The following is a 27209-nucleotide window of genomic DNA, read 5'->3' as shown; positions in this document are numbered from 1 at the left end:
GTCAATGATCCACATTGCAGCTGGACAATTCAGTCCAATTCGAGTCGATTCAATATGTGTATTTGACAGACCTCTATAAGAGTCTAGCCCAAGGAAACTGGATGAAAGTTGAACGCGGAGCTCCAGACATTTTTTATTACTGATTAATCTTCAGCCCTATCCCAACCCGCAGCTTCGATAAGCGGATAAGACCAAAAAAGCTCTCAGTCCGTGCGTCATTTTCCATTCTGTATCCCTTGCCCAAGCTTCCTGCTCCTTTTTCGGGACCCAAACCATTATACAATCATATCTCAGCTACCTCGCGCAACTCATCAATCAGCCAGTATGGACTCGAATAAACCTTCTACAGCTCTTGGTACCGCCTCGAAGGAAAACCGCACGGCGGATCCGACGGCAGGCCTTCCTTATTACGACGAAACGCGACGAAAGCTTAAACAATTATTAGAGCAAAAGAAGAATCTCGAGCGAGTTTTGGCGCTCAGTGAGGAGGCAATTTTTAGAAAGGAGACGGAATATCTGGATGAGACGCCGCAGGGAAATATCATAACTGGATTTGATGGGTACGCGAAAGGTGCGAGTGTGGGAGGAGTGGGAAGAGGTGCTGGAACGGGGAGAAAGAGTACGGCGGTGGGAGGGACGGATAGACCATTTAGTGGGAGTTCGCATAGCTGGAAGGTCAATGTTGTGAGTTGAGCTGTTTTATTCAAAGGATTGTTTGTTGTGATGGCAAGGTTGCAGAGACAATGGGTGATGCAGGAATTCGGACAAATGCGCATGCTGTGCATAGAGTCCGGAAGCTGGGGAAACTCGGAGGCAATTGAATGAGAGACTAACAGAAACCTCGGAATAGGATTCCCCATTACCTTCGGGAGCTTCAACACCAGTTGCAGCCATGGCACCGACGCCCTTGTCAATGAGTTTTCCAAAGAATGGCGACGGCGCATCGAATCATGCGACGCCTACGTCTACTTCTTCGGGAAAAGGGAAAAAGAATAAGAAGATGGCGGGGGGTGACGATAGTGAAACAGATACGAGGGAAAATACGGGGAATAAGAAGGCGAGGACTAATTTCGGGGCTGCGAGAAAATAGGAGATGGATGGCTTAAATGGGAATGTTGTGTTGTGATTGTTACATTTTGGAATTGGGATTGGGAAGTTGAAATTGATAATGAGGAATTGGGAGTTTAAATCGGATTCTCGGAATGGAGAAATTGGGGATCGGGAGTATGGGAGGCGTTCTGGGAAACTTGAAAAGAGGAATCAGCTGGTATATGTTAAGATGCCTATGGAGTCTCGAAGGAATCTGCCGCTACATGGGAAGTGATCAATTCCAGAACTGGGGAGTATCGGTTTGCATATGAATCTTCAAGAGCTGGATACACTGGATTTCGGGATATATCAAGAAGGGATGCCAATAGCGAATTTTTACACTCTTTATACTTGCCTACATTCCTGTATTCAAGATATGATTAAATCAGCTTAGAAGATTAAGGAATTCAAGGCACCTCCTCATCACTGTCCCCACCAAATCCAAAACTAAATCCCCCAGCCTCCTCATCCCCATTCCCAGTCGCAACAGCCTCATCCCACTTCCTCTTCCTTCCTTCCGCTTTCCTCTCTAGCTCTCCCATGGCCTCATCCAGTAACTCAGGATACTCCCTCTTCATGCCCTCCACAAACATCGTGTACGGATCCGTCACCTCTTTCTTAAACCCCGAAACCTGATCCGCTTTGTCCTTCAAAAAGGCCAACACACCCACCAAATGCGCGCGCGGCACAAAATTCTGAGTTATAGCTATGCTGGCATCCAGATTAACTACTAAATGCCACCATCCGCTGGGTACATGCAGGACTTCCCCAGCAGCACACACGCCTTCTATACATCCGGGCGTGCGACGCGCCTCAGAGTGGAAACCTAGGAGCCATTCAGCGATGGAAAGGGGGGATGTGACTTCGGATTGATCGGAGCTAACGTATACACCGGGTGGGGGAGGTGAAGAAGGGGTGGAGGGAAACATGATCCAGTATTTTGAGCCGCGGAGAACGGCGTTCCAGGCGGAAGTGGCGTTGGGATCTTTGTGGTAGGTTGAGCCGGAGCGGGCGGGGCCGATGATGAGCCATTTGTCGTCGGGACGGTTGGGGCCGAGGACCTGGAAGAGATCTTCGCCGAAACAGGAGGGGATTTGGTAGGGCGAGGTTGAGCTGGCTTTGGGGGTGGAGAGGTTCATTTTGGAGAGGAAATCGCGGTCGAAGAGGTAGAGGGGAGATTCGTCGGCGCTGTGGTTCATGTATTGGATGTAGGTCTTGAGAGACCAGTCGACGGCTTCAGCGCGGAATTTGGTATCGCTGTATTGGTGGAGGAGAACGTCGGTGTCCCAGGAATGATAGGCAGGCCATTCTCTCACTGGGGCAGTGAGGATGAAGGGTTTATCGCTCCAGGTTGAGGTGAATTCTTCAGGAGTGAGGTTTTCGAGGCGGGGAATTTGGTTCTTGGGAGGGATGTTGGTTGTGTAGGGGGTTAGGGGGTGTGGGTGCAGAGGAATGGTCGGTACAAGACGTCGGAGAAGACATTGTTACATTGAATTTTTGAGAGCTGGCTTTCTTCTATATTGAGGAATGTTGCACGCCATGAACCTCGCCACGTAAAGGTACCTGATTTTGATGTTGGGGACCTATGTTTTAGTTAGCAGTCAGATTGGGTGAGTGTTGGTAGTATATGAGTGCAGATATTTGTGGTTAAAGGGTGACAAGGTATATTTTAGTTGCTCTATATGATTTTCCCAGCTAAAGGTCTTGAGATCTTTGTAAAATGCCACTTGATGTATCATAATCTCCCTGGCTGTAAACATATTCGAACCTTCAAAGATATCACTTGATGTGTTGGAGCCATCGATTGTTAAGTGACTTCTATGGATACACACTATCCCAACTACATGAATGGTGGATAATCCCCACTATTGCTTTGATAGAAAATACAAATGATCCTTCCTCTTTTAAAAAACTCGCCAATGACCAAGGAGTTGATGAAAATCCTTCCTAAAAACTATTTCCCCTGTTCGAAATATGACAAAGAGTCATCTTTTTGGATATCCAAACGCTAGTAGTTTCAAAGGAATGACTCCTATTGTCTTTCTCTACCATGACTCCAACTTACCAAAACAGAAACGGCGTCTCATTTAATACAATTCAATAAAACAGAATGAAAAAAGAGAATCAAAATTACTCACTCAATAAATAAAGGTTTCCAAAGTTCCTCAGATCGAGTGAATGCATATAAAAATTTGCAAGTCGAACCCAGCAAGGCTAACAATTCAGGGTCCAGAGATTCTAATAATATGGCCACAACTTCATCCGGCAAGATCTGAAAAGATCCAATGGCGTAACGAGCATTGCTGGTGGCTGTATATTGATTCCCTGAAGGCTTTACGCCTAAAGGATGAGGTGGGATGGAAACAGATGACTCTTCGATCTCTGCTGACTCGAATACTGGTATAGTAGTGGTACTATTGCCACTAGGCTGTATGGGAGTTGAAAAATCTAGATTTGATGCGGATTTCATGGTTGATATCAAAGTTTGGAAGTGGAAGTGGAAGTAATAAAGGTACAATATGCAAGTTGAGACTTTTAGGAATAAAGTGTACCAGGGATATGTATGGATGTGTATGGATGTGTACGGATATGTATGAAGTAGGGGAGGAGGAGGAAAAGGAGAGAGAGCGAGAGAGAGAGCGGGAGAGGGAGAAGGAGAAGGAGAAGGAGAAGGGGTGAATTATATTATATTTTGTCTCTTTTAGAATCAAATGTATATAACATATTTTTTTTCTCTTCACCATACTGTGAGTGGTCCGTGGAGCAAAAAAGATGGAGGGGGTGGATCGCCACTTTAACAGTTCAAAGGTGGCTGGTGAAGTGGCACTGCACTGTACTGTCTGAGACTGTTTAACTGTCTGTTACTGCAGCTGTAGCCATGGATCCATGATACCTGATTGAATATGTAATGGGCATCCAGTCAATGTCTATGATGTCTGGTCCTCTACGAGTCAATGTTTGAATTCGTTCGTTCATTCACTCATTCATACTCTATTCGAGAGCATCTCCAGATAGTGAACAGTATCTAATCCAGATCTAATCCAGATCTAAAAAGATACCCAGATAGGTAACAAGTCGGAGTCTCCTTGAGAGAATCCGAAACAAACGCATATAAAGAATGTTGATTGGATGAACCTTTTCCAACCATTATTGATTTCCTCATATTGCATGTACCCAACCAGCAAGTACTTCCTAATCCAGCCTGATCAAAGTAGTTGGTTGCTTTTTTTGATCCCTATTTTATCTATTACCTACCTTGGTACACATCTCCATCTCCCTACTTCACTACTGGTGACTGGCTCGAGACTAATAGTAGCGGGACAAAAAAAATAAGCGAGACTTTCCCCAAAAAACTTTTTAGAATATCAGAGCCCTCCTTCCTCTTTTTCCCCTTCCTTTTTTTCTCTCCAAACCACAACTTTTACAAACACAATCAAACAATCAAAATCACTAGATATACATTAAACTCTCGTTCTCGGGAGTTGTTATCTAGTTTTCCCTCCCAAATCATCAAGAGCTTCACGTCGCAGTCTCTTTAAGAGTACTTTGCGCATTTTTTCACCCCACCTCCACCCACCAACCTTATCATTTTCTAGATTTCAAGCAAGAGCTTGTAATCTAGATTTTACTTCAAACAACCCGCAAATATGGCTTCCGCTGATAAGGGTCTCGAGGAGATCCAAGAGGGTGAGTTACACCGATATTCTGAAGATGTTCGGAAGATGGATCATGCAAGATCGCATTGTGGGAAAAGATGAAAAACCATCAATAGAAATAAGAAGACTGACCACTGTTGTTTCTTGCAGGACAAATCGAGTCCAACTATGACGAGACCGTCGACTCTTTCGATACCATGAACTTGAAGCCAGAGCTTCTCCGAGGTACGATTTCTTTTTAAAAAATCCATGGACAAACATATCTGGAGGGGCAAATTTAACAGGGGACTACAGGTGTCTACGCTTACGGTTTCGAGCGTCCATCCGCTATCCAACAACGTGCTATTATGCCAGTCATCAAGGGTGAGTGCATCAAATATGCGACTTCTTTTTCAGCATCTCTAATAAATTACAAAAGGCCATGACGTTATTGCCCAGGCTCAATCTGGTACCGGAAAGACCGCCACTTTCTCCATCTCCGTCCTCCAAAAGCTTGACCCCAACGTTAAGCAATGCCAGGCTTTGATCCTTGCACCAACCCGTGAGTTGGCTCAACAAATCCAAAAGGTCGTTGTCGCCATCGGTGACTTCATGAACGTTGAGTGCCACGCATGCATTGGTGGTACCAGTGTTCGTGATGACATGAAGGCCCTTCAAGATGGTCCTCAAGTCGTTGTTGGTACCCCAGGTCGTGTCCACGACATGATCCAAAGACGTTTCTTGAAGACCGACTCCATGAAGATGTTCGTTCTTGATGAGGCCGATGAGATGCTTTCCGTAAGTTTAGAATCGCTCAGTTTTACTTGGGAACAATTTGACTAACAATCCTTCAAGCGTGGTTTCACCGAGCAAATCTACGACATCTTCCAACTCCTTCCTCAATCCACCCAAGTTGTCCTCCTCTCCGCCACCATGCCACAAGACGTCCTTGAGGTCACCACCAAGTTCATGCGTGACCCCGTCCGTATCTTGGTTAAGAAGGCCGAACTTACCCTCGAAGGTATTAAGCAATTCTACATCGCTGTTGAGAAGGAAGACTGGAAGTTGGACACCCTTTCCGATTTGTACGAGACCGTCACCATCACACAAGCAGTCATCTTCTGCAACACCAGAAGAAAGGTCGACTGGTTGACTGACAAACTCACTGCCCGTGATTTCACCGTCTCCGCCATGCACGGTGACATGGACCAAGGTCAACGTGACTTGATTATGAAGGAGTTCCGTTCCGGTTCATCCCGTGTCTTGATCGCCACTGATCTTTTGGCCCGTGGTATCGATGTTCAACAAGTTTCCTTGGTCATCAACTACGATCTCCCAGCCAACCGTGAGAACTACATCCATCGTATCGGTCGTGGAGGACGTTTCGGACGTAAGGGTGTTGCCATCAACTTCGTCACCGCTGATGATGTCCGCATGATGAGAGAAATCGAGCAGTTCTACAGCACTCAAATCGAGGAGATGCCAATGAACGTTGCTGATCTCATCTAAGCTTAATTTTCTTTTAATACACAATTTGGTAAATCACGAGTTCTCGGGCGTGAATGTCTATAAAAGGACCACAGCATCGGAACCCCCTTTGTAAGGGCAGTGATAGTGAGCGTAGCTGGTTCGCCCGGCGCGTGAGGATTTGGTCAATGGGTAGCATAAAAGTTGCTGCATTGGTTCGTGCAGCTGGATTATTTCTTGCGTATTTTATGGCATTAGAGGTTTGGGGGGTTCTTCTTTGCTTTTTAGTCTCTGTATTTAGGGATTCCTCATCGGTTGTCTCACGACCTCTATGTCTACTCAGATCTACCTACAGTTGGCTCAAGACTGGTCCATTCGATGTAGTACGATTGATGATAGATGCTGAGATCATTTTCCATAGATCCCGGCAAAAATAAAAATAAAAATTGAATAAAAATAGACAAACGTTTCAGTGATGTCTGCATGTTCTCTTTTGAAAGTCGCCCATTCATTATATCACCGTCGCTCATTTTTTTTCCAATGGTGTCGTGTCACAAGCGCAGGCGGCGAGCTCGCTAACCTGAGTAGGATCTTGGAGAGGCTCAAGTCGCACCTTCACCTTTCACCGACACGCCATCATCAATTTTCTCATGCATAATAATCATGGTTCTTGTGTAGTACGTAGCGTACTGGGTTTATTGTTATAACATCATATATCTACTGGCGTTTAATCATTCTTTAAATAAGTCATTCTTGTGTCTTTACTATGGCAGCGGTATCCGCGAAGTCACCTCTCAAACGCGTTGGTTTGAGTCAAGGAGCTGTAAATGGCGTTCAAAGCATAGTCAATTTACAATTCCGAAAGGAACATCGTTCTCTTTTTACCCTCTTGGAGGATTTAAGAACTAAAGTAGATAAGGCATCTGCAGATGCAGAACGACGATTTGAAGAATCACAAAAGCAATTGAAGGACACTGAAAGTCGATTGGAGAAGCTGGAAGATGAGTCGAGAGCTTGGATGCAGATGAAGCGAGAGTGGGAGGGTGAAGTGACGAGTTTGAAGGAGAAGATGGAGAGTGCGAGTGGATTGATGTGTGAGTCTGTGCTGGTGATGGGGTTGCGAATGTGAGAGTGAGACTGATGATAATAGGTTTACCAGCTACATCTGCAGAGCAGCTCCAACCAATTTCACAGTCCGTTTCAGCATTGTCGCCAGAAATCAATACATGCCTTCTTGATCGCAACCCTCGTACGCCAAATAGACGCCAATCAAGTCAAGCAATATCACCACTCGCGCATGATGGCCCAATGAGCCCGCCTCCTCCCCCTCGACTACCACTCCCAGCTACTACACCGACAAAGAAGATAATCCCACCATTGCTAAGCAAGCCATTACCAAATGCGACATCTCGCAAAGCTGCCCGCCCCCCTTCATGGATCAATATATCGCAGACCCCATATCAAACTATCGAAGACTATCTAGCTCACGCAACAGAACGTCACCAGGCAATTAAATCACGCAAGTCTCGATTCGAGTTCATTGCAAGATTCATCCGAGGGCTTTTGAATGAGAAGGATCGCGACGCCTTGCTCAAGCAGTTGCAAAAGGAATACCAATCCCGAACTACGAAAGATGGATTCGTGGAGGTTTTGTGTGGATTTTCTGATGTGGGAGAGGGATTGCTGGCTGCTGGGTTGATTGCTGGAAGTGGAGGTACGAGTGGGAAGAGAGGTGGTCATGATGCTGGTATGGATCATGGCGAGGTGGATGCATCGCATCAGAAGAGAAGAAAGACTTTGGAATCTCAGTTGTCGAATGATGATGAGTTGTAAGATGGCTGCCCGCTTGCTGGGCTTTTTGGAAGGGAATGCTGGCTTGTAATGGTGATACCTACTTTGTGGATGTGGGAAGGTAATAGCAGTCAGTCACTGTCAAAGTTGCATGCTCGGATGTTATGGAGAGAAGATGATGGGGTTTTATTGAAAAAGTAGCCAACACGTAGAACTGGAGCTTGAGATGCTGGAATACAATAGCATATGTGCCTCGCCGCGCTAATAATACCATACAAATCTCAATTAATCCTTACTTGGATATCATACCTCGTTTCTTACTGTGAAAAAATATGTTCAAGATCCATGTCCGTCTGAATAAGTGAGGTGGTAACATCCAGAATCGAAGATGGAATCTAAACTAGACTCGGGTGATATGTTCTTACAAAATTTGATTATATTGCCAAGATAGAGTCAATGTGTTAACTATAGACATTGTAGATCACGAAAACACACATCTATTGCATTACGCGACTTGACTTTTAGGCTGGTGAGTTGAAACCATCCTCAACTCTTCATTATTCATCGCCTTGGGCAGCACTGCTTTCCCCGCCCCCTTTTAACGCCTCGTTTAATCCTCGTCCTCAGTTATTTCCTTCCCAAAGACATCATACAAGGCGAATTGAACCAAACCATGTTCCATCCTGTCCTGTCCTATCATATCCTATATTCATTTGTCTCACTCTATCCCATTCATAATCATGAAGGGCCATCCTCAGGCAACTCCTCAATCACCCCCCGTACAATCTCCATCAATTCATCCACATCTGGTCTCTCACTGGGTTCCACCTTCAAACATTTCCGCACCACTTCCCGTATACTTTCGCTAATACCACTATCTTCACTTTGTCCCGTCTGGTTCGTGGTTTTCTTCTTTCCACCGGCTCCTTCGTCGGGAAATCGCCAATCGCCTCCCAATACGCAAATGCTCAGACTTCCTCCTGTCTCATCGCTGCGCATTTCGAAGGGAGATTTTCCTACAAGACATGCGTATAGCGTGCAACCTAGCGACCAAATATCGACTTTGGTGTCGATAGTACTGCCTGTTTTTACGTCGAAGAGTTCGGGGGCGCGATAAGGCATGGTGGAGTGCTCGGCTGCTTGGTCTTGTACTGCTAGAGCGAGTGATCGGGATGTTATTGGTGTGGGTGAGGGAGCTAGGGAACCGAGATCCATTAGAATAGGTTGGACGCCGTCGTCGTCAATCATGATGTTTCCTATTTTGGCGTTAGATAGCTTCACGCATTGAGTTCTCCATTTGACGTACCTGGTTTAATATCCCTGTGCGCATATGCCCTAGCTCCTCCTGGCGCAATACCCTCTTGACTCATTGTAACTTCCCCATCCATAAGTGGTTCCTGCTGTTCGCTATCCTCATCGGTTTCTCTCCCTCTCTGTCTTCCCCTCCTCGATTCCACTTCCTCTTCAGCTTCCTGATCTGCCTGCGCCGCATCCGCCCTTACTTTCTTCGCCTTGTTCACACTATTCGCACCACCTGGTCCTCCTCTGACCTTATACTGATGCATAGCCTTCAGTGCATTCAGAACTCCCAAAAACAAAACCATCAGTCTCTTCTCTGGAAATTTCGTATGGTTCACCAGATTCGCATTGATGATATCTTGTAAGTTTCCGCGTCGATAATATGGTAGCAGGATATACACGGTCTTCGCTCCGGGATCTGATCGATCTGCAGAGACACAGTAATCCACGCTGTGTATGATATTTGGATGCGGCGAGAAGAGCGCATAAGCTTCTACTTCTTTCATGGCGAGTGCCACGGATTCTTGACCGAATGGACATCGGATTTTCTTCACGGCGTAGGTATTGTCACTGCTGGTATCTTGGACGAGGTAGACGTAGGAAAATCCGCCCTCGCCCAGCAATCGTAATATCTTGAAACTGCGATTATTTATTTTGAGCTGCGGAGAGCCCGGAAAACAACTCATGCAGTTTGTGAGGGTATATAATAGATCGAGAAAGTATTGAGCCATCTTGGAGTAAGGAATTGGAAGGGTGAGGTGCGTTGTGAATATTTGGCTCGGAGGTTTGAGAGGGTGCGAGCTGGTGTAGCTCTGGGGCGCAAAGTGGTATGTTTCGTATCTTTGTGGAGGTGTCGATGGGAAGGTTGCGCATGTGGCAATTGTGATGCGGGAACTTTGCAATGCGAGTTACTAGATTGATTATGAGGATTTGATCGTGGTCATTGGATTGTGCTGCTGTTGAGAGGTGTCTTTACCTACATACGGTTTATTGTTAACAAGGGACGGCTGAGTAAGCCAGGGAATTAGCCACAATATATATTTGGATTCTCATCAATGAAGAACAACATCTTGGAAAATGTTGTTATTGGAACTATAATCTGGGATTTGGCTGTATTTAAACTATTGCTTAACTGAAGGCATGGTCTGTTATTGTCTCAGTACATCTCGTTTTGTCTATTGGAGATGGTTCATGTGGTGCCAGTTAACAGTGCTCCAGTGAGCAGCAAAGCTTCATCACATCTATCTCACAATCACGAAGTATACAGATGATGCACTCTTTTAATGAGGTCCTGTAAGAACTCAATGGCCACTCAAGGTTCCCTTGAGAGATTCATCATCAACCTATCACTCAACCTGTCCTTTTGAAGGCCCGCATATCGCTCTCATCGATCTCGCAAACCTCGTTCTTGTTGTCGAATTAGAAAGGGTTGGCCAGCGCTGAATTGCTTTCGATGTTGAGATACCATTTAGGGTGACCGTTTGAGAACTTTCCCAAGAGGGCAACCGGGGATATATAGGACATCCCTACTGTTGCTGTCTGTAGTGAGTGTGACATAAGAGTGGTGATCGCGGTGATTCCTGAAACAACTATAAGTATGGCCGTACCTGTCATGATTTCAAGATTCTGCCTCGATTCATCATCTATGTACGTTGAAATCGATAATGTGTAGCTGGTTCCAACTTTGGTATATTTCAGCATTAGACCTGAACTGCCACAAACGCTGATATACATATTTATATCTGAGGCTTGGTTACCGAATCGCATGTGGTGTCGAGTTTCTTTTTGGCCTCTGAAACACAAGCCAGCAAACTAGTTCCACGGAAACAAACAGAAGCTCACAAAAGCCTATCGCTGTTTGCGCATTGGATGGTTTTCTTTCACCTTTTCAAGGCAGGGAGTGGCACAGAAAAAAGTGATTGGCTCTGCATGCGGGGTCACAGGCGGCTATATCACAGATACATAATCACTTTCAAAGTACAACTTCAATTTTTCTCGAAGAACAAAACGCTGAAATCAGATTATAAGTCGATATGAAGTACAAGCCTCTCGATTGTCAGAATACAAACATGCCTCCCAACTCTACCCCAAGCATTTCCAGTGACGATGACATCAGCTCAACCTCAGCAGCTCGAACCCATCCCTCGGACACTCCCAACAGAAGTCACACTGCGCCAAGGGCAGGAGGTATTACGGAATATATCACATTTGGCAATGTTCTTGCCGTACTCTTGATCGTTCCTCTGGCTTTTACTTACGTTAAAGTTATGATGACTGGTCCAGCCCTTTCTCCCGGCTCTGATATTGCCACAGTTAGAACTACCGCTACAATCACATCTACCATTTACACACCTAGCTCTACCGTCATCTCTAATCGACGCTCTCATGGAAGCTCTGATGACTCAAGCTCAAACCCTTGGCCCAACTTTACCTACGCAATCCGCGCGTCCTCATCTGGAAAATTCCTCGCTTCAAACTCGGGCGGTATCACTTTAGTTGGCCCACAATCTGGAAGGAACCCCGGCGTCCGCGTAAGTAAACGTCTCCCCAGTCCTCATTTCCATCATCTCACGCTGAACTAATTCTCGATGATAGTGGAAATGCACCGAAATCAAAGGATGGCTCCATTTTCAGAACACCGCTTCCGGTTGTTTTCTTGGACACAATTTCTGGGGTGAAATAGTTTGTACTGCAAGCGTGGCCGATGGATGGGAGAGATTTACTACAAGACCTATACCAGAGGGAGGACATTATTTGCTAATGACGCATTGGGAAAGGTTGTGGAAAGTGGGGATCAAAGGGGGAACTCTGGCGAAAATTGGTGAAGGGGAGACTGGAGGCTTTGCGTTCATTGGGGAAGAGGAAGGCGAGGTGGTTGCTTGGGATTTTTTAAGGATTTAGACACAGTTTACTTTGCTATTCGGCACAGTTGATGCCTTCATGGATGTACATACGACCTTGGGGGCTGGTAACAGTTGCACACTCTCTAAAGAATCAATATGTCTAGTTAGCAGTAAATACGCATCGAGATAGCGAAATACACAGAATTGTAGATGGGGACCTTCTAAAGATGTGTGCATATAGATATCCAACCCTAGGTTCGCTTTTTTTGAAATGTTAAAAACAAGAAAAGGGGGGAAGAGGGGGAAAAGATACACTCGGAAGCCGATTTTGGGTAACAATCTATATGAATAATTAAATACAACGCGTTTCTTATAAAGTTTATTATACAACGTGAGAAATACGCGATTAATCATCTCTAAAGTCGGGGACAAGAACCTCGCCCAGAAACTTATGGTCGCTAAAATGCCCAACATGCCAAGAACGCCTTCACTATGCAATCAACACCCATATATACCATCAAATTCGATATCAGCGTCTATTATTTCCATCGAGCTCAGCGAAAGTCGATCCATTCATTTCGTGTACCTGCGTATTGCCAACCTCGTGCGCCTCATATCCATATCCATTGCCAATCTCATGCGGAATGTCAGATCCAGGCGAAGATGGAAGAGAAGCGACTTGGTTCATTTTTATCTGGGAAGCCGCGTAAGGACTATCCTGCTGTGGCGCTGTATCGTATCTCTTCCGCCTCCTCATAAAAAATATAGTCCCAATAAGAGCAGCAATGGCAACTACACCAACGGCGATCCCGACAGCGATACCGATCTTCGCTCCGGTACCAACTCCTGAACTACTATTACTACTATCAATAGTTGAGGATGAAGAAACTGCCAATGTGGACGTAGCTGCAGCTCCAGATGAGCTGGGAGTAGAGCTAGAGGCTGCGGTTTCGGATTTGGAGGCCGATGCAGATGTCGAACTCGAACTCGTACTCGAACTGAAAGCCGTCACTGTTGGAACTGCAGAATTGCCATCGAAATTGTATCCATTGATCTGAACAGCCTGAACCGCATGGTCACTATCCAACACGGCAGTGATCGTCGTATACCCATCTGCGGCGGGTGTCCAACTACTAACATATGTAATCGTGGCTCCGGAGGTGATGGTCGATGTGCATTCGCCGGGATAGGGTTGAGACATTAAAGACCACAGAGCATAACCGCTAGGACAACATCCACTCAGTGTAGAACCTGAGTTTACAACGGTGGTAACGGCCACGGTATAGGCTTCTGGGCATAGAAATGGCCCTAGTGAGGTGATCGCTGCTGCAGAGGTGTCTTGATTCCACCATGATCTTGCTTCCGAAGGCCAGCACTTTGTCGCGAAAGTAAGGGCATTCTGGTTAGGATCGTAGGCGTAGATGTGCGTGAGATTGTTGGGAGAATACAATTCGGTTTTGCAGCTAGGCACATTGGGATAGACAGTAGTTAGAGGTAACCAAGTAGTCACCACACCGGCTGTCCCCTCAGCAGCTGGGTAACGCGAAGTTGGAGTTGACATTGATCACTAGCTTCATCAATTGTTGCGCGAAGAAGAGTAGAAAGCGGTCGCAAGAAATCTAGAAAACGCAAGGCGCTGGAGATCTGATGCATTTACGAAATAGAGTGCGCTACTGGCCTTCACCCACCCTCAAAGCACCATCCCCAAAACACCACTCTCCTTGGACCCCTGTATCCACATGGGGATATCGAGTCTCCATAGCCAATTCGTGATACGCTATAGTTAGAGAGCGCGACAGTTTGAAGAACCTGTTGAATTCCTTGCGCCAAGTAAACACCTCTGAGTGGAAGGATTGTTATCTCGTGGGGCCATGATCCTAGGTAAGCTTGAATGGAGTATTGCCCTTGATTGGCAAGGCTGGCACTGACAATATTAGTAAAGCAGCAATGAGAAATAAAATTAGAGCCATCGCTTGCCAACTGTGCTGCGTATTTATTGGTTCCTTCGGCTGAAAGTGACTAAAGAATTGATTACAGGGTGGCAGGGCTGAAGAAGACTGCAAACGCGATAATGTGTCAAAATTCAGCCGGTATTCACCCCCTTTTGTGTCAGAAAACCTTTTTATAGATGTGGCTGTTAAGAAAACACAAAAGACGGATGAAAAAACGGGTTTCTTGATCTGATAAAGATCCCGTAGCGTTTACCTCAACCATATGGAGGGTAAACCCGTAAATCCGAACAAGGAGCACTAGTTTGAACCGTCGTCCCACTTTGGACCTGTGCACGAGTTGGCATCTACTTAGTCTGTCCCAAATACCAACAAGTGGCCCCTTCACTGTGTGCTCGATTCCAGATCCTAGTTGGGGAGAACCTACTATTTCTAGCCCAATAATGAGAGAAATGCAGGCATATAGGGCGGAAATTGGTTGCTGGGTTCTTGAATTTTGCCTGTCAGTTCAAAATAAAAGAACAACTCATTGTGGACTACACATACATAACCATTCGCTTGTCTGAATACTTTTTTCAAGGTTCAAAATATCAAATCTTGATTTTCCAGAAAACATCTGTTTACAGCCTATCCAATATGAAGATGGGCCACTACGAAATTGACTTTGAGATCCTGACCAATAACCAACAATCGACCCCAGATATATGTTGTGATCCCAATTGTAGTGATGCTAAACTGCCAGCCTTCTTCAGGAACTCTTGGCCCGAGTTGATTAACTTTGCTGATGAAATCCATTAGAGTAAGAATGAACTCTTCGTCGCAAAGGTCTTTAAACTATCCTCCCCGATCTCTCTCACCACGTCACGACCTTCCGGCAAGACCTGAATTTGTTCATGAGTTCTCTGAGCGGCGCAATCTTTACCAAGAAACATCCTGATATAATCCTCCTGGCCAGCGCCTCGCTCGACGCTGTAACGACCTCATATATAGCTTGGCACTCTTTCTCAGCATCACTTGGCGCGATTGAAGCTTGGAATCTCTCGAGAATGTCCGACTGACGCTTCAACGACAGTACTACTATAGATACAGAAACCCCTTTAGATTGATTGCCTGTGCTCATTTTGTTGGTTGCGAAAGCGCCAGATTGGAAAATCAATACGCAGATCCTAAAAAAGGCTACTTCTTCTGCTAGTCCTTCAGTTTCAAGTGCTATCAAGCAGACTGGCAATCAAGGCCTGATGGTCATCCAGTAATAAGCCGCACCAAGATGTTGAACTGGCCATCACGAGGTTCCGAGCATTGACATCACCACCAGAGTTGGGGAAGGGCGATGGGCGTATGCAATCAATCTATCAGTTTTGAAGGACCTTCGGTAAGTGCGATACAGGTAAGTAGAGTTCGCTGTGATCATAAATGATTCAAAATGCTGAGGAGCAAAAAGAGTTGTGGAGTCAAGATTTACCGATGCACCGCCTGTGAGGCATCGCCTTTGGATTGTTTGACTGATTGGACAGGAGAGCTAACAGGTGACAATACGAGTAAGAACTTATGCAACGCGCCGGCACTTGCAGCAGATAGGGAGGAAATCTGGAGGCCATGTAATACAATCCACAGCCTGAGTGGAAAAAATAAATGAAAAATATCAACGATCAAATGCAACATATAGCGTGTGTATGGAGGAGATGACATAAAGACAATCGCCTGGTTCATAGGAGATTTTTATACTGTTCTTCTTTCTGCTTCTCGGAATGTAGATGCAGATATTTACCTTGAACATCAAACATACTCTATAATACAACGTTTCGACATTCGCATCTCCATTTTAGTCGTTCATTCGTGGCATAATCAAAACGGGCCTCTATGCGCCGAACTTTGACTCCTTGTATGGGTATCTAACTTCGTCATCCTTCCTCATCCATAATTGCTTCTTCTTTTTGGTTACCACATGTTCACCCCAAACTTGCTTCGCATGTTGCTTCATAAACTTCCTGATAAATCTAGGATCCCAAAGCTCACTGGCTACGCCGAGGTCCTTGCAGCAGCGCATTAAGGCATTCGATTTGCATCCTTCGGTGGCAGTTGGAATACCTTCGGGGGAGAAATAGTCTTGTTCACCACGAGCCACGGATACTAATCTGCAGAGGAGAAAAATATTAGCTCTGCTCACTCAAATGATCATAATAACCCCCAAAGACTTACCGTCCATGAGCAACGAGAGCATATTCTCTTGTAATACTCTTCTGCGTAACAATTGTTTCCCCTCTTGGTGCCAAACCCCATCCACCAGGTCCAAACGCCCTATTTAATATTCTTCGATATTTGATTTCTGGCAAGTATATAATACCATCTGGCTTGACCTCCACATCATCAGCAGGGATTGGTGCAAGTAAAATATCTGCAGCTTCTTTGGAGAATGGCTGCGACGACAATCCGTGGAATGATCTCGCCCAGTCAACTTGTCTAGCTCCCTCATCCAAAATCAGTGGTTCATCTGCAAGTCCCTCTGTCATATCTTTGATGGGCGATTGAGAATCTATCGCATTTTCTGATTCTTTGGGTTTGGTTGCAGGAGCAGCATAGCTTGTGGGAGGCTTCGTTGCAGTCGACGCTCTTGGTGTATAGCTCGAACCTGGAATCGCCGCATTTCGAAAATTTTGGGAGAAGTGTCTCGATCGACAAGTCAGACTTGTAACTTTTGATACTGCTGAGAATCTTGATACCGATGTCGCTGCATCAGTAACTATTGAGCGTGAAGCTCTAGGTATAATTGCTGCCATTTCGATGTGTGAAGAAAGTATGTATGTTCTTGGCAGACGCGATTTCTTTATCATCACGAAAATGTGGCGCGCTTCAGATGACGACCAATTTTCCTTCAATAACTGATTTTCAGCTACACTAGACAACAACAGAGTAAATTCAATTATAAACCCATTTGAAGCGAACTTCTGCTGTTAATTCTCATGAAGTGAATTCTGTTATCTATAATAATGTACACCTGGCTCTCACGAACCATAATCATCATATTCATACAATTATTCTACCCCTCATGTCCTCGATAATCTCTCCAGTCAACCTTTCCACCCATGCAATATCCATGTCATATCAAGCATCCTTCGTTGACGTCCTCTGATCATTTTGATGCTTCTTCCAACATTTCTTAAAAGTATCAAGCTGTATGCTCATAAGAAGTCAGCCATGCTATCGCCGTCTCAATTGAGTCCCCACGTGATTTAACGCTAAGAGGAGCTTTCTCATACCTCTGCTTTGCACAGTCTCCAATCTTTCTTTTCAAAATAGCAATCCGTCATCTTCGAGTTCTCTTCTGCGGTTGATTCAGCACTCATCTCTCCATTCTCTATTGTCGATTGATCGAAAAATCTTGACTTACCCGCACATCCAGTGCTAAAGATTCGTTTGTCCCTGCCAAATTGAGTCAGTGATCAGACCCGAGTTGTTGAGGTCAACAGATTTTACCATTCATCAGGCTCATCATCATCCTGGACAACCGTCGCAACTGGGGGGTTGTTTCCTGACTGGCTCGACATTTTTGGGTACTGTGTGTCCTTCTCGGTGAGATTTGGAGAATTATAATAGTTCTTGTAGAACATCGAACGTGAGTTTTTGCTGTTGGTAGAGCCTCGGTTGTGACCCAGTGACTAAAAGCTTATAAAGTCGAGACAAAATGGTCGCAAGAAAGATGGATGTCCTGGTCTACTCAGGTATACTGAATCAACAGTTTTTTGAGACTCATTCTAAGTTTTTCGATAGGCAATGGGAGTACAATTGAATCCGTCCGCCACTGTCTTTATACGTTACGGCGTTTGCTATCGCCAAGTTACGCAGTGATTCCTGTTAGTGATAATATCATTCTCAAAGAGCCTTGGACCGCTTCTTGTGCTCTTCTTGTATTCCCAGGGGGTGCAGATCAAGGATACTGCCGTTCCCTCAATGGAGAAGGCAATAGACGTATCTCACAGTATGTGCGTAGAGGTGGTGCCTATCTTGGATTTTGTGCTGGAGGCTACTATGGTACCTCAAGATGTGAGTTCGAGGTCGGCAATAAACAGCTAGAGGTTGTTGCGCCACGTGAACTACAATTCTATCCAGGTACCTGTAGAGGATGTGCTTACAAAGGGTTTGTGTACCACAGTGAAGCGGGTGCAAAGGCTGCAGAGGTCAAGATTGAGGGCTCGCTTCAAAGTGGAAATACCTCTCAAAGTTTTAAATCATATTACAATGGCGGGGGTGTTTTCGTCGATGCAGGTAAATTCAAAGATCAGGGGGTGGAGACACTTGCTACCTATGTGCATCCTGTTGATGTCGATGGCGGAGAAGATCCCGCAGCGGTCGTCTATTGCAAAGTCGGTGAAGGCGGGGCAATATTGACTGGGCCGCATCCAGAGTAAGCATGGTTTGCTTGATGCTTGGATATATACTTACAGCTTCTCAGATTTGCTGCCGTGAATCTGGACCCCACAATAAAGATTCCTGGATACTCGGACCTTGTGAAAGATTTGGCCGCCGATGACGACTCGCGAACAAGATTCTTGAAAGGATGTCTATCAAAATTGGGGTTGACTGTGAGCGAAGAAACTTCCACGGTGCCGTCTCTATCTCGCCTCCATCTTTCATCTGTTCATCCGCCTTTTGTTCCAGAGTTGCTGGCTTCATTGGAAGAAATCATCGAAAAAGAGAATGGTGAAGAGATCATCAAGGGCGAAAACGATACCCTTCACCTTGAGAAACCAGAGAGTGGCTGGTCAGTTCAATCTTTAGTAAAGTCGCTTTCTGATGCAGTCGTTCCTACATCAGAAGAAAAGCACACTGTTGAGTCAGCTGGAGCAGATGATGGGATCATTGATTACAATGCTATTCCCAAACGAGTCATTCTCCATGAGACGGAATGGCCAGGCACAAAGGAAACACCATATTTCAATCACCATGCATTTTACTCCAATTTGCGACTCTATCAGCAAGAAAAATCCAGCGAGGCCGAAGAATTTGGAAATACGCTTCTATATGGAGAGGTGGTTACTAGTACCAACACGATGTTGGAAAAGTGAGGCCCCTATTCCTCGTTCGGATTGAATCCTTCCTAATGTACCCTAGGAACTCGAAGCTTCTTTCTAGGCTTCCTACAGGTTTCACTTTTACAGCTACAACACAAGTTGCCGGACGTGGCCGTGGTTCCAATGTTTGGGTTTCTCCTCTAGGGTGCTTGATCTGGTCTGTTTGCATGAAACATCCCATGGAACTTGGACACAAAGCGCCAGTTGTCTTCGTACAGTATCTAGCAGCAATAGCTATTGTTGAAGCCATTCATTCATATGATAAAGGCTATGACACAGTACCAATTAAACTCAAGTGGCCCAACGATATCTGTACGTTTGTTTCTTCATCTCTCAAAGCCCGTTCTAACAATTACAGATGTCCAAGATCCATCTAAACCCGGAAAAAAGGAATATGTCAAAGTTGGGGGCATTCTAGTTAATTCTTCATATTCATCTGGAAACTATGATCTGGTCGTAGGTATAGGTCTCAATACCACAAACGCAGCGCCAACAACATCACTTAACGCTCTCTTACCATCACATCTCACACCTTTCTCTCTCGAAAAACTTCTTGCTCGCTTCCTCACGAAATTTGAAACCATCTATAAAACCTTCTGTAGAAATGGCTTTGATAAAAAACTGGAGGAAGTGTATTATAGACACTGGTTGCATACGGATCAAATAGTTACCTTGGAGACAGAAGGTGGTGCAAGGGCTATCATTAGGGGTATCACTACGGATTGGGGATTGTTACGTGCGGAAGAATTGGGCTGGGAAGATAGACCTACAGGAAAGGTTTGGGAGTTGCAGAGTGATAGCAATAGCTTTGATTTCTTGAAGGGGCTGTTGAAACGAAAGGCTTAATCAAAACCAGTCGCAGACAAAATACATTTCTTCGTTTTCACAATATTTGTATATTAGATGAAGATAAACAACTAAAAATACTGCTCAACGCTGCATCCTCCGACTTCTCACCCGTGAGTGCATAACCACCACTCTACCACACTCTTCAAAGAACCACCAACTCACCAGCGTTGAACATATCGCAGCTTTTCAACACCGCCTCTCTCACTCTTTTCCGCAGAATCATATAGCCATTCCTCACTTTTCATCCATATTCACTCACTCCAGTCTCTAAAATATGACCAATAAATACCTACATTCCCCAAACCCACTACCAGTCCCATCAAACACAATAAACGCATCAATACCTATCCAGACCTCTTGGCCATGCTAGCCTTCTTCCATTCGCGCATTAAACCCTCAAGTTCTAAACGTGTGCGAAGTAATTTGACAATTTGTTACTAGGCATTCCGTAAAGTCAGATGGATTAATTGATTGATTGATTGAGTATTTGATATGCGTTACCTCTCTTCTTTTACTGGGAAGAAGCTGTGGGGAAACTTGACCGAGTAAAGAAAGGTGGTCTATGAGATAGATGGACACCTTATCGGTTCATCCGTGTTTGTGTCTGAGGATATACATGAATCTTGTTGTTGATTAGATCAGATGAATAGGTACTTTGGGATGTATCTAAGATGCTAGATCGGGACTGGGAAATCGGGATGTGTGAAATGGTTGTCTAGGTAGTAAAGTGTTGTGGGTAGGTATTGATAGGGTAGAATCCTTTATAAAAGTTTCTTGTGAAGAAGGATTGGGCGGGTAGATGTTTTTGTAATGATAGCGATTTCTACAATTTCCGAGAAAGATTTTGTGGGACTAGAAGCGTGTGCAATTGCTTGAGGTTATTGCATTTCGTGGTTTGATTCTTGGAGTAAATAATATGTACGTATGTATGCATGCAAATACAAAAGCCAAAGAATCAAAAAGCTTCTTCTCTCTCAAGAGAACAAACAAGCACAGGGAATCGAAGAACTTCATCTAAATCCTCACATTGAATCAAAAAGTTGATAAAAAACTTACATTCCGCCAATGAACTAAGCTAAATGTAGAAAATGGCATGGCTTGATAGCTCATTGCCAAAGAAGAGGAGCTAGATTGCTAGCGTGCCTAGAATTGAATACCCAAAGAAGAGAAACTCTTCTGTAATCCGTGTAAACTCCGAAGCCGAATCCAAATCCAGAAATTTCAATCAGTCAATTAGATGGGAGGACCAGCGACTTTGAAGGGGTGAGCTTCGGTGTTGAAGACCCATTGGTTGACTCCACCGCTTCCGACTTGGTATTCTGCGTCCTGTTTGAAGAGTGTGAGTGGGTCTAAAGTCCTGAGTTGGGCGGTAGAAGGATGGAGTAGATAGGCAAGAGGGAAGGAATAAGGAAGAGAAGCTTACATCTCCATGAATCAAATATGCATATTTCAAAACCTCCGCAAACAAGAAACTGTCCTGGAAATCACTGAAACCGCCTCCGTTCGCCGCGTTGACATTTTGGAGTTCAGCAAATCCACTACCAGTTCTGTGGTTACAAAGTCAGTTGTCAAACTTCCCAAAAGTTATAGGGACAAATGAAGGCATACCTCGCCGTCGCATTAATAGCAACAAATCCATTCCAACTCCACTCACGATACTTCTCATCTCCAGTTAAACGATAAGCATAGTAGAAAGATTCAAGGACTTCGGGTCTTAGGATATAATCTGAATTGGTGATGTAGAAACCAGCTTTCTCATAGAAGGCGAGTTGGTCGGCAGGTGGTGGAGGGTTTCGGGTATCATTGGCAGAAGTGTTGCTCTCTACCCATTGGAAAACTTCGGGTCCGATACCGGTGAGTGTGCTGGCGTATGTATCTTCACAGCCGTTGACGAGCTCGAGTCCGAAATCAATGTACTTTTGCTCCTTGAGTACGAGACCCGCGAGGAGGAAATTGCCTCCGTCGAAACAAGCAACTGTGCTTTTATATCAGTATTGTGGTTTGATTAACTTGAAGTCCATTGATGATAGTGCACTTACGATGCTCGGAAACAAAAACACGTGTTTTGTTTTGGTAAGCGGCCATAAAGGTTAAATCTGGACGAGTCGAGGGGTGACTAGCCAAATGTTTGATGGATGAATCTGCAGCTGCGACCCATCTTTCCTTGTACTTGCCGAATCTAGTTGAGTCATACACGTACATCTTGATGAGATACTCGTAGAAACTGTCATCGCCACCTACCCAACCTCCGCTTGCATCTTGGAAAAGTCCTGTGTTGATATCCACATTTGTACCGAGCAAACCTATAGCATTACTGGTCAGTTATTGCCTCCAAGATGAGAGATATAAGTGGAAGAGGCGAATCAGTGTTAGATTGGGGGCCATAAAAAGAACAAATTGATTGAAAAGATCGAATGAGACATGAAGTCAGAGTGATCTCAGATGGAGTGGGATGATAAAAGACTGGGTTGATGCATACCAGGCCATGGCGAGTTGTACTCGGGTTTTGGGTCCAAGAGATACGATTCTCCCTTTTGTGAGAGTTTAGCATAAGTGTCGTTACCGGTCAGATCAGACAAATGGGTCCACTCAAGAACTAGTGAGCCGATTGTTGCGATTCCGTTTGTGGTAGAACCATCGGTGCTTGGAGGATTGAAATAAAGATTGTTGGCTGGTACTCCTGAAGGTGTATCAAATGCAAATGCCATATTGTCAGCTAGGCGTGCTGCCTGAGCGAGAACCTCATCGACGGCCGTGTCATTAGAATTGAGGTCGGAAAAGGGTCCTTTAAGGAGATCGTAACCTAAAACATGTAAGATAAATGGGCTCTCTAGATAGATATCGGAGAACTTTACCAGCAAGTAGCCCACCAACGTATCTGATAGTAGTCTCAAACAGTGAAACTTGTGAACTAGTTTCGTCGAAATTGATGGTTGGGATCCAATCTAAAATCACGTCTACAATTTCCGGAATCTCCATGATGATTGCCGTGCTGAATGCATCGACAGCAGAGGCTCCCCATCCATTTCTTTTTGCAAGTTAGCTCAGGTATCGTGATGCATGGTTTTGATTGCTATACCTTGAATCTGAGTAACTGTTCGCAATTGGATGAAGCTCGTCATGAGGGAAGGCGTATTTGTAATATCCATCCCAAGCAAACGAGAATGCCTCTTTGACAGCAGCCTGTCGATCTGCAGCAGATTTTGCTGAGCTGCCATAGATTTGTCTTTTTTCAGACTGAGGACCATGAGGTATAGCCAAAGTAGTTAGGCATAGAGATGCCAACGCAGGCGCGGTTGTAGAAATAAAACGCATTGTAATATTAAACCCAAGAACTATCTATGGGAAGTTACGAACCTATTTGAGATTAGCATTCCATAGGGTTATTTGCTTTTGGCAGCTTACCTTACGTTGCAATATTTGCAAAGAAGATGAGGTAAACGAACGAATTGCTTGTCTTTATAGGAATTCTGGAATTGAAACTCGAGTTTGGCAGAAAGACAGAGCAGGAGGAGGCTATGTGGAACGAAGGTTCAAATGGATCCAAACGAAATTACCTGCAACACTAGTCTTCAAGGGAATTGGTGAATCACTATGGAATCTCAATGATGATGACAAAGAGGGGTAACGGAATAGTGAATCCAGCGAGCTACTACTCGGGTGCCTCGAGGAGATCTGAGTCTAGAGAGGAAGACTAGAAGAATCTAGATAGAAAAGAAAGTGTAAACTTGAGGGATTTCAACGTTTTCTTAAATATAGCAGATCACACAACGTAGGAGTACAAAATTTGTAACTCCATGAACCTAATGGTTCACATGAGGATAAATCTGCAAGGAACACTCGGATTGAACACCAAAAAGCTCAAGTCCCGAAGATCCTGTCACCGGCCAGAAAAATCTTGAATATATATTGAATATGTGCATTGATTTCTTCCCCTACCGAATTGTTTTTGGCGTGTTCTGCGTGATAGTAGACGCACATGCACCAACGTTAAGTCATGTCGAAGGCCTCCATTGGCATTTGACTCTCGGATAAGCGCATTTTATGCGGGGAATTTGATAGTATGATGATAGTTGTTCTAGAGCAATGTTGATCATATGCGCCGGCTATATGAGCTTCCCTATACGTGTTAGGTCAAGTATATGAACCTAGTATACTTGTAGCTGCATGTTTCTCCAGTGTCATTATTGAGTAGCGGATAAAGTAACGTTGTAGATATTGGCGATAAGAGCTACTAGTTCAACGAGCAAGCACACTGAGCCAAAGAATGAGGGGAAAGCGACGTACAACAAGGTACAAGAATGAAGCAAAACGAACAATTACATTCAGTTTGGATTTCACGACGTATTTTTAAAGTGTTCGTAAAAGCGTCTGAGCGAACGGAGATTTCTTGTGAAGATGCACGAAATGTTTGTGGAGAAGGTCACGGACCATAATTAGACAAATCAGACAAATCAGACAAATCAGACACCACGAGTCAGATCTACTACCTAGTTAAGTACCAAGGTAGTATCTTCAGCAAGCCAAAGACAAACCTCTTTCTCTCAAACCCCTGGGACTAGAAACAATAGAAATGCCGAACAAGTAGGTACGTATCCCATCTAAAATCACGTGTAGATCCAATCCATATCGGATAAGTCCGAGCGAGCAAGCAATCTTACTCGGGATTCCATTCCATCGATCTACTTTGAAGATCTTCGGCGGTCAACAAATAAAATAGTCCACGAACAGGCGTTTTGTTCTTTGTTATCTTGCAGAAAGAGATACTCCAGAGTATAATCCTATCCCGCGTGAGTCTGCACGTTAACTCTTCTGGGGTATCAATAACTAAGGTCTAAGATACCACAATCCGCATTTTCCGGATCTCTTCCCCAAACATGTTGTGATCGTCTTTGCTCAGTCCAATGGTTCCATCTCCATCTGCATCTCGCAGCCAGTTTCAAGGATCAGGGGAAATAACGTATCATTGCATGTTGTGCGTGATGCTTTCATATCTGCACGAATCCACCTCTGTCGGCGTATCTTGGTCCGCTCCATCATTGTCTGCGCGGATAAAACGCCTAACTGTTTGTTGATAATATCCAATCGACCGAGAACCCAGTTGTACAAATGCTGCGGTACACCAATTCCTCCACCAGCGATAAACAATGGCCAAATCATCAAAAACACTGGTATGCCGCTCATTCGAGGTAACAATGTTGGACGTTCCACTAGTGTGGTATGGTCAAAATAACTGGAGATGCTAGTGCAAATATCTGTTGCCATCCTGTTGATTATTTTTAATGCTTTCATCTTTTGAATCAAATGTTCAGACGTAAGGTATGCCATCCTATTCAGATGCTGGAGAAGAAGTTCATTTATTAATATTCTCATCCATCGATAGTGATTGAACATTCGCGAAATCCAGACATCACAATATTCATGACATTTCCCGTTGAAAGAACTCCCGTCTGGCAAGTCTCTGCTTCGTACAGTAAAATTCCAGTCAAGAGGGAGATTTGCTTCCCAACGCTCCAATTCGCCATCCAGGAAAGCTACTGCCGAAACAATTTCAGCTGGATCTGTGAATGCTTTCGCCCTGATGGATGCATGAAGATTGATGAATCGAATAACAATTTCAATCACCGCAGAAGCAGTCGCATCTTGCGTTCGCTTGTTCTTCAAAATAAGCTTGGAAAAGTCGATTAGTTGCGTCGAGGGGAGGTTGTCCTCCTCAAAGTATTTGATGTGTGCAGCAAAAAAGAATTGCAATTGGAGTTTCGTGGTCGGTTTGTTTTCCTCTTGATTTCTCAAAGCTAGTGTTTTCAATAGACTTAAAGCACCGTTGAAATGCACAGAAAGTGAATGTGATTCACGGGGTGCAGTGTTTATCAACTAAGTTGTTAGAGTTGTTTCGTGGTTCGTGAATGGCGAGACTCACCTCAAAGATAATTAACATCACAACTTTCTGTAAGAGTCCCTCAATATTTGCATTCACAATATCTCCAAGTTCCCGAATCACAATATTTACAGTATCGGAATGCTTCTTTCTTGCAATCTCCATTAAAATGGGATTCTTGGTGGCGTTTGATAGTCCAGCCAGTCCCACTGAAGAAACTGCTTCTAACGTTCTTCTTTGCACTAACGATTTAACAGACCTGGTTGGCATTAGACCAACCCAGTTATGTATGCGTTCTAGTGGAACCGTCATATAATACGTGAGAAAGAAAGTTATTCCCTTGTCGTCCAAAGGACACCAGTTTTTTGTTACAGGCAAGTTCGATATGGGAGGGTTTCTAGATTCGGATTCTGTTATAGAGACTGCGGCTCTGGTTGGTAGTCGTGTAGTAGGAGATGAAACCTTGAAATTTCCATCGCGAGGAGAACTTTTAGCTCTCACAATAGATGTATTGTTTACGGAATTAGCTTTTCGCAAGGTCCTTTCATTCTCATCCCGGAAGCAAAGTTCTAGCTGATCTCGGTACCCTGGACAAATCTTGCCCACTCGTATACATTGTGTACAAGCTGGTAACTTCTGGTCACACTAGGAGAATTTTAGTACCAGGGGTATTGATTGGGGTGGAATGATCGAACTTTTATTCTTCTCTTTCGGCAGCATAAACATGCCTTGCTTGGCTTTCCGCAAAAAACCATGGTGGTGGTTTGTACAATCAACGGATTGTGAAAGCCAGTCCCAAACTGGTTTACGAATCGTGTTCGTCACGAGAAAGCACCAGCTCCTATTCGGCAGTGAGTGGATGAAATCTGCAAGTAGGCAGCTTAGTGGATATGTATATCGCGCAAATACCTCCCTCCCCATATGCCATTTGACTGTTGGGAAATGCAGATTTTTGGTAAAATCATAAATTTATTGAAACATTTTGTCTATAGTATTTTGTAAAGTTCAAAGAGCTGACCGCGATTAAGAGTATATGATAGTATTTGCGTACATAAGCACTATTCCTGAAAGGGTAACCAATTCGCCATGTCGGTTGCGACATGGGGTGAGCATGAGAGTCGGTTCCGTCCTCTGATCAATGCATCGACTACAGTTCTATAAGTGGTGTTTTTCTGTATTGGAAATTAAGAGGTACCCTCTAATGATGACGAGCGATAAGAATAAATGTTGTCAAGCGCACAGCTAAGTAAACTTACAAGCATTTCAACAGATTATATCAAATGAAATTAAGAAATAAGAAAATCCCACACGGCTAACACGCAGTTGGCTTTACCATCTGC

At 44.5% G+C, this 27209-nt stretch overlaps 12 protein-coding genes across 12 annotated transcripts; 5 read left to right on the top strand and 7 right to left on the bottom strand.

The window, feature by feature from the left end:
• Positions 1-324: 324 nt before the first annotated feature.
• Bfra_000644 (putative histone acetyltransferase subunit 4 protein) lies at positions 325-1090 on the top strand (the record flags this gene model as incomplete). Its single annotated transcript, XM_037331089.1, has 2 exons — positions 325-684; positions 851-1090. The coding sequence occupies 2 exons, from the start codon at positions 325-327 to the stop codon at positions 1088-1090; spliced, it is 600 nt and encodes a 199-aa protein (XP_037197422.1).
• A 406-nt stretch (positions 1091-1496) lies between these two features.
• On the bottom strand, positions 1497-3559 carry Bfra_000643 (putative f-box and domain protein; the record flags this gene model as incomplete). The annotated part of the gene is made up of 3 exons (XM_037331088.1): positions 1497-2489; positions 2558-2672; positions 3228-3559. The coding sequence occupies 3 exons, from the start codon at positions 3557-3559 to the stop codon at positions 1497-1499; spliced, it is 1440 nt and encodes a 479-aa protein (XP_037197421.1).
• Positions 3560-4524: 965 nt separating this feature from the next.
• Positions 4525-6233, top strand: Bfra_000642 (putative atp-dependent rna helicase eif4a protein; the record flags this gene model as incomplete). The annotated part of the gene is made up of 5 exons (XM_037331087.1): positions 4525-4776; positions 4896-4970; positions 5040-5108; positions 5164-5522; positions 5580-6233. The coding sequence occupies exons 1-5, from the start codon at positions 4737-4739 to the stop codon at positions 6231-6233; spliced, it is 1197 nt and encodes a 398-aa protein (XP_037197420.1). The 5' UTR covers positions 4525-4736.
• Positions 6234-6957: 724 nt separating this feature from the next.
• Positions 6958-8024, top strand: Bfra_000641 (uncharacterized protein; the record flags this gene model as incomplete). Its single annotated transcript, XM_037331086.1, has 2 exons — positions 6958-7285; positions 7342-8024. 2 exons carry the CDS (start codon positions 6958-6960, stop codon positions 8022-8024), a joined length of 1011 nt encoding a protein of 336 aa, XP_037197419.1.
• Positions 8025-8720: 696 nt separating this feature from the next.
• Bfra_000640 (putative serine threonine protein) lies at positions 8721-10012 on the bottom strand (the record flags this gene model as incomplete). The annotated part of the gene is made up of 2 exons (XM_037331085.1): positions 8721-9238; positions 9289-10012. 2 exons carry the CDS (start codon positions 10010-10012, stop codon positions 8721-8723), a joined length of 1242 nt encoding a protein of 413 aa, XP_037197418.1.
• A 1302-nt stretch (positions 10013-11314) lies between these two features.
• On the top strand, positions 11315-12182 carry Bfra_000639 (putative dynamin family protein; the record flags this gene model as incomplete). The annotated part of the gene is made up of 2 exons (XM_037331084.1): positions 11315-11812; positions 11877-12182. 2 exons carry the CDS (start codon positions 11315-11317, stop codon positions 12180-12182), a joined length of 804 nt encoding a protein of 267 aa, XP_037197417.1.
• A 471-nt stretch (positions 12183-12653) lies between these two features.
• Bfra_000638 (uncharacterized protein) lies at positions 12654-13685 on the bottom strand (the record flags this gene model as incomplete). Its single annotated transcript, XM_037331083.1, has 1 exon — positions 12654-13685. One exon carries the CDS (start codon positions 13683-13685, stop codon positions 12654-12656), a length of 1032 nt encoding a protein of 343 aa, XP_037197416.1.
• A 316-nt stretch (positions 13686-14001) lies between these two features.
• Bfra_000637 (uncharacterized protein) lies at positions 14002-14868 on the bottom strand (the record flags this gene model as incomplete). The annotated part of the gene is made up of 4 exons (XM_037331082.1): positions 14002-14181; positions 14243-14554; positions 14620-14642; positions 14751-14868. The coding sequence occupies 4 exons, from the start codon at positions 14866-14868 to the stop codon at positions 14002-14004; spliced, it is 633 nt and encodes a 210-aa protein (XP_037197415.1).
• A 1063-nt stretch (positions 14869-15931) lies between these two features.
• On the bottom strand, positions 15932-17618 carry Bfra_000636 (putative mitochondrial genome maintenance protein mgm101 protein; the record flags this gene model as incomplete). The annotated part of the gene is made up of 6 exons (XM_037331081.1): positions 15932-16208; positions 16273-16968; positions 17195-17244; positions 17331-17428; positions 17462-17493; positions 17548-17618. 6 exons carry the CDS (start codon positions 17616-17618, stop codon positions 15932-15934), a joined length of 1224 nt encoding a protein of 407 aa, XP_037197414.1.
• A 137-nt stretch (positions 17619-17755) lies between these two features.
• On the top strand, positions 17756-19988 carry Bfra_000635 (putative biotin apo- protein; the record flags this gene model as incomplete). Its single annotated transcript, XM_037331080.1, has 5 exons — positions 17756-17792; positions 17842-18475; positions 18524-19132; positions 19183-19454; positions 19501-19988. 5 exons carry the CDS (start codon positions 17756-17758, stop codon positions 19986-19988), a joined length of 2040 nt encoding a protein of 679 aa, XP_037197413.1.
• Positions 19989-21134: 1146 nt separating this feature from the next.
• Bfra_000634 (putative glycoside hydrolase family 47 protein) lies at positions 21135-23306 on the bottom strand (the record flags this gene model as incomplete). The annotated part of the gene is made up of 7 exons (XM_037331079.1): positions 21135-21317; positions 21415-21538; positions 21600-21966; positions 22031-22294; positions 22471-22794; positions 22847-23019; positions 23071-23306. 7 exons carry the CDS (start codon positions 23304-23306, stop codon positions 21225-21227), a joined length of 1581 nt encoding a protein of 526 aa, XP_037197412.1. The 3' UTR covers positions 21135-21224.
• A 1581-nt stretch (positions 23307-24887) lies between these two features.
• Positions 24888-26624, bottom strand: Bfra_000633 (putative c6 finger domain protein; the record flags this gene model as incomplete). The annotated part of the gene is made up of 3 exons (XM_037331078.1): positions 24888-25865; positions 25912-26514; positions 26565-26624. 3 exons carry the CDS (start codon positions 26622-26624, stop codon positions 24888-24890), a joined length of 1641 nt encoding a protein of 546 aa, XP_037197411.1.
• Between the last annotated feature and the right edge of the window lie 585 nt (positions 26625-27209).

Source organism: Botrytis fragariae (genome assembly GCF_013461495.1).
Source record: "Botrytis fragariae strain BVB16 chromosome Unknown tig00000001, whole genome shotgun sequence".
In the NCBI taxonomy this organism is placed as follows: Eukaryota; Fungi; Ascomycota; class Leotiomycetes; order Helotiales; family Sclerotiniaceae; genus Botrytis; species Botrytis fragariae.
The sequence above is the reverse complement of the archived record's forward strand: the minus strand, read 5'-3'. Positions and strand labels throughout refer to the sequence as shown.